Below are 12,453 nucleotides of genomic sequence, written 5' to 3'. Positions count from 1 at the left end.
TGTTAGGTTTAGTGTCTTTCGGTATATTTATTGTCAGGTCCAACTTCCTAAAGTCTGAGTATAGCAGTGCACACCTTTAGTGCCAGTACTTGGGAGATAGAGTCAGGAAGGTCTTTATTAGTTCTATGCCAGCCTGGTCTATATAGTGAGTTCTAGGATGTTAGAGCTACATAGAAAGGTCTTATCTTCAGAAAAACTAAACAAACAAATATGTATATGTCTTCAGTTATTCTTAAATCATTAGTGAACAAAATTGCTCCTTGTTGAGAACCACTATGCAGATATAGGAAATGTAGGGACTATTAAAAGTCAGAAGAGGGAGAGCTAGGGGATGGTTTGCCTTGCAGTTGCAAGGACCTGAGTTTAATCCCTAGAGCCCATATTAAAATTCTTGATATGACAGTGTTTACTTGTAATCCCAGTACTGAGGAAGTGGAAACAGGATGATCCTGTGACTTGCTGCCCAGACATTCTAACTTAATTGGTGAGCTCAGTCCAATTAAGGTGGATTTTCCTGATGATGACATCCGAGGTTGTCTTCCACTCTACACATGCATGGGCACAGGCTCATGTGTGTGTGAACACACACACACACACACACACACACACACACACACACACACACACAATCTATATGAACTTGCATGTGCGGTTTTAAAAAATTGAGGCATGAAGGAGGCTGTAGACGTAGCTCAATTGGTAGAATCTTTGGCTATCATGCATGAAGCGTTGGGATTGATCCCCAGGACCTCATATATTTGATGAGGAGGTGGCACGTGCCCATATTCCCATTTGAGAAGTGTAAGCAGAAGGATCAAGTTTAAGACCTATTCCATTATGTAGTGAGTTCAGGCTGCCTGGGCAGCCTGAGATGCCCCCTGCCTCATTAAGAAAAAAAAATAAAGTGAGAGAAATAAGTATATCAATGGGCTTTAAGCACTTTGGTGAATATGTAAGAGTTACAATCACAGTGGTTTTTTTCCTAGACTCATATTACTATCTATTATAGTGTGATATTTTTCTTACATGCTTTATTTTGTCATTTGTTAGTCCTTTAGTTAATACTGTCCTGTCCCGTGCCAGCGTTGTCATGTCATGAAATACAATCGACTTTTTTGTTTTTTTGAAGAGAGGGTTTTCTGTGTAGTTTTGCAGTCTATACTGGAACTCTTTGTAGATCAGGCTGGCCTCGAACTCACAAAGGTGTGCGCTACCACCACCTGGCCAACTTGAGTAGCTGAAGATTTTGTATCTTTAGAGCTGTCCTACATACTAAAGGACAACATGTGCAAACAGTTACTTTTGATTTCCTTGAAATAATTGCAGGCAGTCCTCTCAGGCACATAAACAATGATTCTACATCATCTTAGCAAAGAGGGATGGAAAGACAGGATGTGCTTTTTGTTTAGTCTTGCCAGATTCAAACAAAAATTACTTTGTTTCATTTTGTTGTTTTTAAGGACTCATTAGTTCTTTTTTTTTAAGGATTTTTTTTACTTATTATGTATACAATGTTCTGTCTGCACATATTTCTGCAGGCCAGAAGAGGGCACCTGATGTCATTACAGATGGTTGTGAGCCACCATGTGGTTGGTAGGAATCTAACTCAGGACCTTTGGAAGAGCAGCCAGTGCTTTTAACCTTTGAGCCATCTCTCCAGCTCGTAGTTCTTATTCAAACATTTTAAACATTTTATGATGACTGGCATTTTAAAAATGTTATAAGTATTAAGACATTTGATTTGAGTTAAATGGAAGTTACTGCTCTTGAGTTTTATGAGGATAAGGTTTGAGTTGGATGGGAACACAAGACAGGAACAGACGTTGATGCAAGTGTTTCTTACATAAAATTTCTTAAGAGGTGATGATTTTATAGTAAGGCCTGTATTAGAAGACTAGAATCGCACTCATTTCAAAACATAAATTACTCTTTTTTCCACATAATTTACTCCTTGCCTTTATATAGAAATTTTTGAACATTTCATTTAATGTAGACAAGGACATAAAAATATACGTGGTTGTTTTGCCTGAATGTATGTAGTGATGCTCACAGACGCCAAAAGAGCACACAAATCCCTGAAACTGGAGTTTAACCTGAAAAGGTTGTGAGCTATCTTGTAGATGTTAGGAGTTGAACTTGGTCCCTTTGAAGAGTAGCTAGTGCTCTTATCTTCTGAGCCATTGCTCCATCCCCAGGAATGGACTTTTTAAACTTATTTTAAACCTTCTATAAGTCAGGCGGTGGTGGCATATGCTTTTAACCCCAGCTCTCTGGAGGCAGAGGTAGGTAGATTTGAGTCTGAGGTGAGCTTGGTCTACAGTTCCTGACCTCTCCTGAGTTCCAGGATATCCAGGGCCACAAAGAGAAACTATCTCAGAAGGAGGGGGGCATTTATTACATAGTAGGTTTTCATTGCTTAAAAACATAAGGGGCTTTTTCAGTAAGCACTTACTTGCCCTGTAAGCCCTGATTTTATCTTCAGAACTCATGTTGAACAATTGGGCATGGTTATGCATGCTTATAATCCCAGTACTGGGAAAGTGAAGATAGGTAGATTCCCCAGGGCTTGTTGATGGCCTGCCTAGTCTACTTAGCATGCTTCAAGCCAAAAAAAGACTTTGTCTCCAAGAATAAGGTGAGTGGCATTTAATGAATGACACTTGAAGTTGACCTTTAGCACCATAGATGCAACCAAAGATGACTCCTCATAATTGTAGTTTTTCTTTTAAATATACCTATTTGTAGAAAGTATTTCATACAAGTACTTAATTTGATGTATTACAAATATGTATTTAAATTTTATGTATTAATTTTTACAGATATAGATGTTTTACCTGTATGTATGTATGTCTACCATGTGTATGCCTGGTGCACTAGGAAATCAAAGAGAGCTTGAATCCCCTGTAACTGGTGTTATAGATGGTCATAAACCACAATGTAACTGCCTGGAACCAAGCTTAGTCCTTTGCAAGAGCACATTCTCTTAATGACTGAGCTGTCTGCCCAGTCCTCTGTGTGTGTGTTTTTTTAAAAATATTAATTTATTTTTTATGTATGTGGATATTTTGCCTATTTATATGTCTTGTTCATATTGTGTGGACTGCCCATGAAATTCATAGGTGAGCATTGGATCTCTTAGAACTGGAGTTGGTTGTTACCTGACTGGGAACTGGACCAGGGTTCTCTGCCATTGCAAAAAGTGCTCTTAGGCACTGAATCATCTTACTCGTCCTTAGAGTGTTATTTCTATACCATTAAAAAAATCTTTGCCTTTAATTTTTTTTTAAGTTTCACCTTTTTCCTACTTGATTAGGTAAAAGCCCTCAGAATCCTCTTTTCATTTTTCACATTTTACACTTTTCCTCATCCATTGGCTTGTCTCTTCTTTCAAAATTAACCCCCAAGTCAATTTTTCCAACAGTCTGCTCTTCTTATGTCTCCCAGTACTCCTGTCCTTCCCCTCCACCTTTACAGGCAAGCCCAGTCTTCCCCACATTCTTTGCCCAGGCTTGCAGGATCTACTATATCTTTTTCTTGACTCTCCCCGTGATTCCTTTAATTACTCTGACCATTTATGTCTGCTAGGATAGCTAATTTCCACCTGCTTTGTCCTTTCTCTAAATAATGTAGAAAGATAAGAACCAACAATGGAATCAGTCATGAAAACAAGCAAAAAAATTCTTGAATTAGCTATTCCTTTCTATAGTAACCCTACATGTAGATGGTCTTACTTGTTTTGAAACAGAGGGTAGCCCTGACTGATTCACAACTTGCACTGTAGACCAGGCTGACTTCCAGCTCCAAAGATTTTCTGACCTTGACTTGCTGATAAGCCAACAACCTTAGTTTGATTTCTAAGAGCCATGTAGTGGATGGAGAGAACCAGTATCTGCAAGCTTTCCTCTGACCTCCTCACACAGACTGAGGCCTGTGCCTGCTCTCTCCCTCTTTCCCCCATACAAAAAATAATTTTTATAAGAGAACATTTAGCCATATGAATCAAAAAAGACAGAAGATCCAAAGTGATGAAAAAGAAGGTGGAATTAGTGATGAAAAAGGAGACATAACAGATACTAAATAAATTCAGTGGATAATTAGGAGATACTTGGAAAACTCATACTATAAAAGGCTAGAAATGCTGGATATGCATAAATTCATAGTCACATATACAAGTTAAATCATAATATTTTCCTCTCTGTATCCTTCCTTCCTTCCTTCCTTCCTTCCTTCCTTCCTTCCTTCCTTCCTTCCTTCCTTCCATTCTCCCTCCCTCTTTATTTGACACAGTGCTTGAAATAGTAAGGTACAGTAACAAAGAAAGATAAACAAAAATGATTTAAAAATAGGAAAGAAAGGGATTATATTATCTTTATTTGTGGTCAGTCTAATCCTGTACTAAAAGACTTCAGAAAACTCTCAGATTTAATAAATACTTTCAGCAAAGTAGCAGGTAACAAAATTTATACACACATATCAGTAGTTTTTTATATACTAATAATATATATGCTGAGAAATTAGTCCCATTCACAATAAATTAATAGAAAAAATACACAGGTATATACCTAATGAGCTAAAGGACATATACAATTAAAAAATTTGGAGATATACTACGAAAGGGAAAGATCACTCATGTTCGTAATTCCACAGAATTAATATTGTGAGATTGGCCTTACTGTTAAAAGTCTGTAGACCATTGCACTCAACTGAAACCACAAAATTTCCTGAATAAGCAGCACAGTCTTCCCTAGGAGCAACAGTGCTGATATGGAGGCATGTACCTCAGTCAGTACCAGATTTCAAATTATACTGTGAAACTGTAGCAGCATAAATACGATCCTGGCACAAAATACAGGCCTATAAAACAGTGGAATAGAAGATTCAGAAATAAATCCATACAGTTACATTTACCTAATTTTTGACAGCTATCCAAAAAGATAACATCTTCAAGTAATGCTGGGAAATATGCATACTTACATGTAGAAAGTGAAACTCAATTTCCATTCCTGAATGTAGAATAACCAATAAAAGTGGATCAAACAACTTATTGAAGACATGAAACTGCTTCTAATACAATACTTCATGGAGGCAAAAATCAAAGATTATTTTAAATGACACTAATAATATAGAAAATAATTCCAGATACAACAAATAGATTGTATGAAACAAAAATGGAGTTGCTCAGTAGAGTAAGATAGCCTACAGATTTAGAGAATATCTTTGTCAACTCTGTATAATGGATTGCTACATAGACTCCATAAAAAACTTAAAACTACCCCCCCATCAACAGGGAGACGACTTATTTTCCAAAAGAAGAAACATGTTCAATAAATACATGAAAAACACTTACCAGCCTTAGCCATCTAGAAAATGCAAATTAGCTGAGTGTGATGGCACACCCTTTTAACCCAGCATCAGGGAGGCAGAGCCAAGCAGATCTCTGAGTTCAAAGGCAGTCTGGTCTATTTAGGAGGGGTTGATAATGCAGATTGAAACTGTGTTGGGATTCAGAATGGCTGGGTTGTGAAAACAGCAAATGCTGGTGAGGATACAATAGAAATGGAACTCTTAGAGACTGCTGGTGAGAACAGAAGTTGGCAGTACAGCTACTATGGAAATCATCATGGAGGTTTGCTCAGAAACTCAAAACTAGTAATATAAATGACATAATCAGTTGTGAGATTACTCCGTATGTCCCTGAAAGAACTGATGTCAGCTTCCCACAGAAATTCTAACACGTTCATATTTATTTTATTTTAACCTCACAATACCAAAGATGACTGACTGTAGAAGAAAACAACATGCACATATGGATGCATATACATAGAATGGAAAATGAATGGAACTGGAAATCATGTTAAGCAAAAAAACCCCAGATTGAGAAAAACAAATGTCACATATTTTTGTCCCTCACATTCAGAATTTACATGCAGAAAGTGTGTGTGTGTGTGTGATGAAAGTAAGTGGGATTTGTCTGGGAATAGAAAGAAGTCTAAAACTATGGGGAGGTGGATACAAGGAGGTTAGATAAATACTTCATGGTTTCTCTTGGGGAACTAGACTGAATATGTATTCATGCATACAGCTGTGCATGTGTGTATGCATGTACATAGAGACCATAAGACAGATGGGGACAGAATGCACCAGCTAGTAGAGCTGTAATGAGAATGTAATAAAGGTTTAATGTGCACAAAGCATAATACACATGTATGAAAATGTTATAGTATTAACAAAAATTAAAGACTGAAAAACTGAATGTAACAAAATCTATATGTAGCCAGTCATCTATGGAAATGTCATTTCTGCCTTTTTTTTTTTCAAATAAATCCCTCAGAGCCTGTGTTATTTACTTACTTCAGTGTTATTTATGAGAAAGTGAGTCCCGTGAGAACAGATCATTTGTTAACAATTTCATCTTGTTCCAGTGGCTTGGACAATGTCCATAGACACAGTTCGTTGCTGTTAAAACAGTCTTTTAGTGAACAATTAATGAGTATTCAAACAAGTAGGAAAAGAAGTAGTAGTAGTGGATACCTGGCTTGTGATTTACTAGCAATTTCAAAATACTAAGTCCATTTTTAATGTTTTTTAAAAAATTGTAATGTATTTTGTGATGTCATTCTTAATGATGTAATTTTATCTTATGAGATTTTATTTTTATCGCATAATGGTCTTCAATTTTTATTTCTTTTGTCAATATACATCAGTCTTGAAAACAAAATCTGAATTTTTAATGTTTTATTAATCAAAAGACAAGTACTTTTGCTTTTAATTCCTTAAAGTAGTGATGGTCTTAAATTTTTATCACTGCTAGTCGCCTCAGCAGCTGCTATGTTCTAGATACTTAGGACATTTTAGAATTTTGTGTCTAGGAAAATACTTAATTTTCATACTTACTATATTTAGGTACTGCTGATGACCCATTAGCTGATATTTCTGAAGTCTTAAACACAGATGATGACATTCTTGGAATAATCTCAGATGATCTTGCAAAATCAGTTGATCATTCAGGTATACATGAATACTGTTTGCCTGATTTCTGTTCTGTGACTTAAGAGCTGTATGGATATGGAAGTGGGTTTTATGTTTTGCTTTGATTCCCCCCCCCCTCCCGTGTCAATGAAGCCAGTAATTGATCTTTCTTGACTGGCTTTAGGAGGGGACATAGCGAGTTGGCTCATTCCTGTTACCTTTCTAATTGCATCGGATTTAAGGCATGTTGCCTTAAAAGTCTTGCTGCACCTTCTCCTCTCTGTGTGTTTCCCTTCCTTCCCACTTCTGTGGTAATCATCATTTTATATGGTTTGGGTCTTGTAGGTCTTCATTTATGCACTTTCCAGGTTGGGAGCTCACCCTTCCCTTTTGGTAAGAACTGAGCAATGGGTTTGGCACTGACTAGAAGTAGTCTTTCTTAGTAGTGGTCTCACCTGGAGCAGCCTGTAGGTGCATGCGTGTTTATTAGTAATGCTAATGCGTCACTAATCCATACTTTGCTTCTCCCTTCTTGTGTACAGCTAAAGCATAGTGCTTTCAATGACTTCCTTAATAATTTTAATAAATGGTTTTGTTCTTATATAATAGTACTTTATAATATTACCTGAATAATAGTTTCTAATACAAGGTTAAATAAAAGCAGACTCAAATGTAAGACTAATGGTTTTTAGAAAGTATGACAAATGAGAGTATAGTCTACTATTAGATGTTACAGGGTGATGAACATAATTTATATTTTCAGATTGTAACTAAAGTATTTCAAATAATTTACAATTGAAATTATTTACAAAAGATGATTATTGAGGTATAATACTGAGTGTACATCCTGGATCACATTGAATTTGACTATTGACTATTTTCCAAGTTAGAGCAGTTATTCATGCGATGGCAACTTACGGATTCTTAATAGAGTTTAGATTTTGCAGGAGTTGCTAAATTGAAATCAATTGTGTTCCTTTGTACCTCAGGAAATGTATTTAGTTTTAAGAAAAGATAACTTCAGGTGTCATTTAAACTCGTAGATATATTGTAGCTAAATTTAGTAATAGCCCATGCCAATAGCCCGGAATCCTGATAATTGTAATTCAGAAGTATAGGCTTCTTTTAAATCAGTGCTGTGTGTTAATGCATTTAGACAGTATTGTGCTTTTTGTGCATGTGCTAGACTCACCTCTTTGTTTATTTATCTCATTCTTTTAGATATTGGGCCCATTGCTGGTGATGCTTCCTCTTTGCCTCAGCCAATTGTCAGTCAGAGTTCCCGGCCGTTAAGTGAAGAGCAGCTAGATGGGATCCTCAGTCCAGAGCTAGACAAAATGGTCACAGATGGTAAAATATTTGCCCTACATCTAGGCTTTCTAAAAGACATGAGTAAATATGATTTTCAAAGCTTTTTGCATGCTATTTTAAGTTTGGACTTGTTTTCATAATTTTTCTATTAATTGAATGTTATTTTATATCCACATATTAATAGTTAATTATTACTATTTTTTTAATTCTAGGAGCAATTCTTGGAAAGTTATATAAAATTCCAGGTATGTTTGTAGTCTGTTCTTTCACTTTGTAAAAAATGGTATTCCCCATTGAATGACTGTAGTAATTTTTGTGTTATTTGTTTGTTACTTTACCCAGAGCTTGGAGGAAAGGATGTTGAAGATTTATTTACTGCTGTTCTTAGCCCTGCCACCACTCAGCCAGCCCCATTACCGCAGCCTCCCCACCCACCACAGCTATTGCCAATGCACAATCAGGGTATGCTACTACTTTCTAAGCATGATTCCATTTGCATGTGTATTTGCAAGTACTTGTGAATATGTGCATCCAAGGTCACCCTCAGGCAGTGTCCCTTAAGAGCTGTCTACTTTACCACAAGGCCCAGCTCTGTTCATTTACCTATTGTTGAGTGTTCAAGCTTGAGAGTGAGAGTGCTCAAGAGTACATGCGTGCGTGAGTGATGGGATGCACTTAGCAGTCACAGGGCACTGTGCAGACATCTAGGCTCTTTCTTAGAAACTGAACTCAGCCTGTCCAGTTTGTTCAGAAGGGCCTTTTCCCACTGAACCCTTTTGCTGGCCCAGTTTTGGAGTTCCATTGATTTTTCTTTCTAATTTATTTTGTTTGCGTGTATAGCTGTGTGCACATACACTCTGGTGCATGTGTGGAAGATCAGAGCACAACTTGTAGGAATAGATTCCTTTCTTTCATTATTTGATTCCTAGAGGGCTAACTTAGGTGGTGAGGATCGGCAACAAGCAGTGTCTGTATTCAGCCTTCTCCTTGTCTTCCCAAATTTTATGCTCTTAAATAAGAACCTTACTGATTGGTGTGACCCTCCACCTCAGCATGTTTGTTTGTTACACATGTACATACACTGCCCTCCTCCTTAGTGCCACACAACATAACCCAGAGGAGAGAACCTAAATACTACCTCTAGTCCATGCACTTCATGACACTCTAACTCACATGGCTCATCCTGACAGATTTTCCCTCCTTTATTTTCAGTAGTGAGGTGTGGTGACTGGCCTTTCTTCCTTCAACAGATCCACCCTAACTCACTTTTCATTCTGCTCCTCCTCACATCGTGACCATGCAACAACAAATCTGGTCTCAGTTTTACTGTTAATTTCTCAGAGTTGAAACATGCTTATCCCTACTGCCCCCATGTGCTTTCATCATACTGTGGCACAACTATAAATGCTTTGTGGGGTGATGAGTTTGTCTTTTCAGATTGTGACCTCTTCAATGACTGGACTGTCACCCTCTTGATCATATGCTCACAGTCAACCAGTAGCTTTGCCCATTTTTAAATTCCTGTGAAACTTTTTATGGAAATTTGCCTATTTTATTTGACCAAATTTCTTTTATCTGCTAGTATCATTGTATGTAAAGTTCAAGACTTTGGTTTTGTTTTTTGTTTTTTTTTTTTCTCCTTTCTGGAGAGCTGAAACACGATAATGAAGAATTGAGATCTTGAGAAATATATTGGAAGAGAGTTTTAGAGATGTAGTTATAGGATTCTACAGGCAGTGCTTGTTTTTGTTTTGTTTTGTTTTGTTATTGTTATTGTTGGTTCCCCTAAGAAACGGTTTCTCTGTGTAGCCCTGGTTGTTCTGGAACTTGCTGTATAGACTGGGCTGGCCTGGAATTCACAGTGGTTGGATTAAAGGTATATGCCACCAGTCCTGGCAAGTGTATATTTTAATAATTGGAAAGAATAGCATAAGTGTACTGGGTGGTGTAATGTAATTATTAACTTGTACCACTTTTCATATGTAATTAAATTTACAAATAAATTCTCTTTACTATTCATTTTTGAATACATAAAAATTCATAGCGCAAATACTAGAAATGCTTGAATTTTGACCAGTATATGTTAAATGTAAATGTATCTTGAGGTTTTCCAGATTTAATATTGAATTTACATTTGGGTAAAACTCTTGCCTTATCTGTTTCTTGCTGTAAATCATCAGTTCTCAACCTGTGGGTCATATCTGCTTTGGCAAACCTCCACAATGCTTACATTGTGATTCATAACAGTAGCAAATTATAATTATGAAGTAACAATGAAAATATGGCTTGGGGTCTCCATAACATAATGAACTGCAATAAAGGGTTGCAGCATTAGAAAGATTGTGGACCACTGCAGTTGTTTACTCATGCTTTTTAAATGATTAAGAATTCTTCAGTATTTTCTTCTATATAAAATCAATTTTCTTTACATATTTTATAGGTGGATATATATATTTTAGAGAACAAGTAAATTACAAATGTACTCATTTATGAAGACCTTGGTTATTAGGGAAATTAGCTCACTGTGAAATTTCATTTTTAGAAGAAGATTTGAGATGATTAAAAAGAAAGGATAGTGGAGTAATGGTGGTGTAGCCTGTAATCCAAGCACTAGGGAGCTAGAGGCAGGCAGATCTCTGTCATACAAAGTGAGTTCCAGGACAGCTACAGTTGTTGTATAGAGAAACTCTATCTCAAAAAGAAAAAAAGGGGGAAAAAAAAGACGGTTCAGTGCTTTTACATAATTTAAGATGAATAAAAAGTTGACCCCCTCCTAAGCTTGTAGCCTATATAAGATTGTAGACTTTTATTATACAAGTATATAACTATACAATTCAAGTAGAGCTGCATAAAGCACCTAGATTTCAATGTTTGTCTGAAATGTTAATTCTAATTATAAGTGTGATCATGGTATATATGTATAATTACACACATATATACATACATACAGGTAGTCTATAATGACAACTTTTGTATTTTCTAGAGCAGAAGATGGAAGATTAAACTAGAAATGGTTATTAGTGCTAGGTTTTTGACATCTGTGAAGACTGTCAGACAGAGGCAGTTAACCTTTTTCATACAGGCTTCTCTGAGTCAGTGAAGACTCATACTCATGAAATGATTTGATCAGTTAACATGTTTCATAGTTTTAGCATCAATATTGGAGACCAATTTGAAAATAAGAGTTGTCATAATGGGCTGGAGAGATATCCAGTGGATAAAGCAGCTGCCATACAAATTTAAGGGTCTGAGTTCAGATGTAAAGCTGGGGAGTTGGTGGTAGTCCATCAGGCCCACATCTAATCCCAGCCCTTGAGAGACAGACACTGGGTGTGGCAAGTGGGAAGGACCCTGAGAGGAATAATAAATATTTTAGTGATACACTTGATGTTAGTGAGGAAGCATGAGAAAATCTCACATTTGCCTAGTGTCTATTTAAAAAGATGATAAAGTATTTGGAAAGAGTTGAAAATGCTTTTGGAAGCTGAATTTCAAACCAATAATTCATCATTTTTTAGCTAACGTATATTGAATATTTACTGCCTACCAGAATGTGTATGTCCTGAGAACTAAACACACACTATCACAATCAGTGACATAGCAGTACCAACATTTTACAAATTGAATTAGAAGTTTTTATAGACTTGCAATAAAAACTTAGAGCTGTTGAACTGTAAAACTGTTTATAAAATATACTGTAATTAGGGAAATGTGAATTTTTAGAAACCACATTTCAAAATTTTGTAAGCAAGCACATCACCCTTTAATCTGTATTATATAGTGCAAAATAGTATTAAAAGATTTTATTTCAAGTATTACTACTTGTTATTTATGAATATTTTACAAAATAAATAATTGTTTTTCCTCATTTAAGATGTTTTTTCCCGGATGCCACTCATGAATGGCCTTATTGGACCCAGTCCTCATCTTCCACATAATTCTTTGCCTCCTGGAAGTGGATTGGGGACTTTCCCTGCTATAGCACAATCCCCTTATACTGACGTCAGGTATTTAAAAATCTTACTTTCTATGAAAACTTAAATTATACTAAGCTTTGTTCTATCTTAGTCTTTTAAATTATTATCCATGATACTAGTGTTTGTTATTTACTATGAGTTTCGCTGTGAGATCATCAAGCATATTTAAAGCTATTTTATAACAAATTCTAGAGTA

General features: G+C 36.2%; 1 protein-coding gene across 13 annotated transcripts in view; it reads left to right on the top strand.

Annotated features, from left to right (window-relative positions):
* The window catches only part of Kmt2c (lysine methyltransferase 2C), a 191,967-nt gene that overhangs the window by 135,817 nt on the left and 43,697 nt on the right, over positions 1–12,453 (top strand). For 11 of the 13 annotated variants that reach the window (XM_040739277.1, XM_040739278.1, XM_040739286.1 and 8 more), the window contains 6 exons: positions 6,904–7,008; positions 7,315–7,362; positions 8,191–8,319; positions 8,493–8,525; positions 8,623–8,742; positions 12,155–12,287. In XM_040739277.1, coding sequence (XP_040595211.1) covers positions 6,904–7,008; positions 7,315–7,362; positions 8,191–8,319; positions 8,493–8,525; positions 8,623–8,742; positions 12,155–12,287 — 568 coding nt within the window. The remainder of the gene's footprint in view (positions 1–6,903; positions 7,009–7,314; positions 7,363–8,190; positions 8,320–8,492; positions 8,526–8,622; positions 8,743–12,154; positions 12,288–12,453) is intronic. The other 2 variants (XM_040739283.1, XM_040739282.1) reach the window with 1 other exon arrangement.

The sequence above is a fragment of the Mesocricetus auratus genome, unplaced genomic scaffold, assembly GCF_017639785.1.
Source record: "Mesocricetus auratus isolate SY011 unplaced genomic scaffold, BCM_Maur_2.0 Super-Scaffold_100676, whole genome shotgun sequence".
NCBI classification, from domain to species: domain Eukaryota; kingdom Metazoa; phylum Chordata; class Mammalia; order Rodentia; family Cricetidae; genus Mesocricetus; species Mesocricetus auratus.
This window is presented reverse-complemented; position numbering and strand designations above follow the sequence as displayed.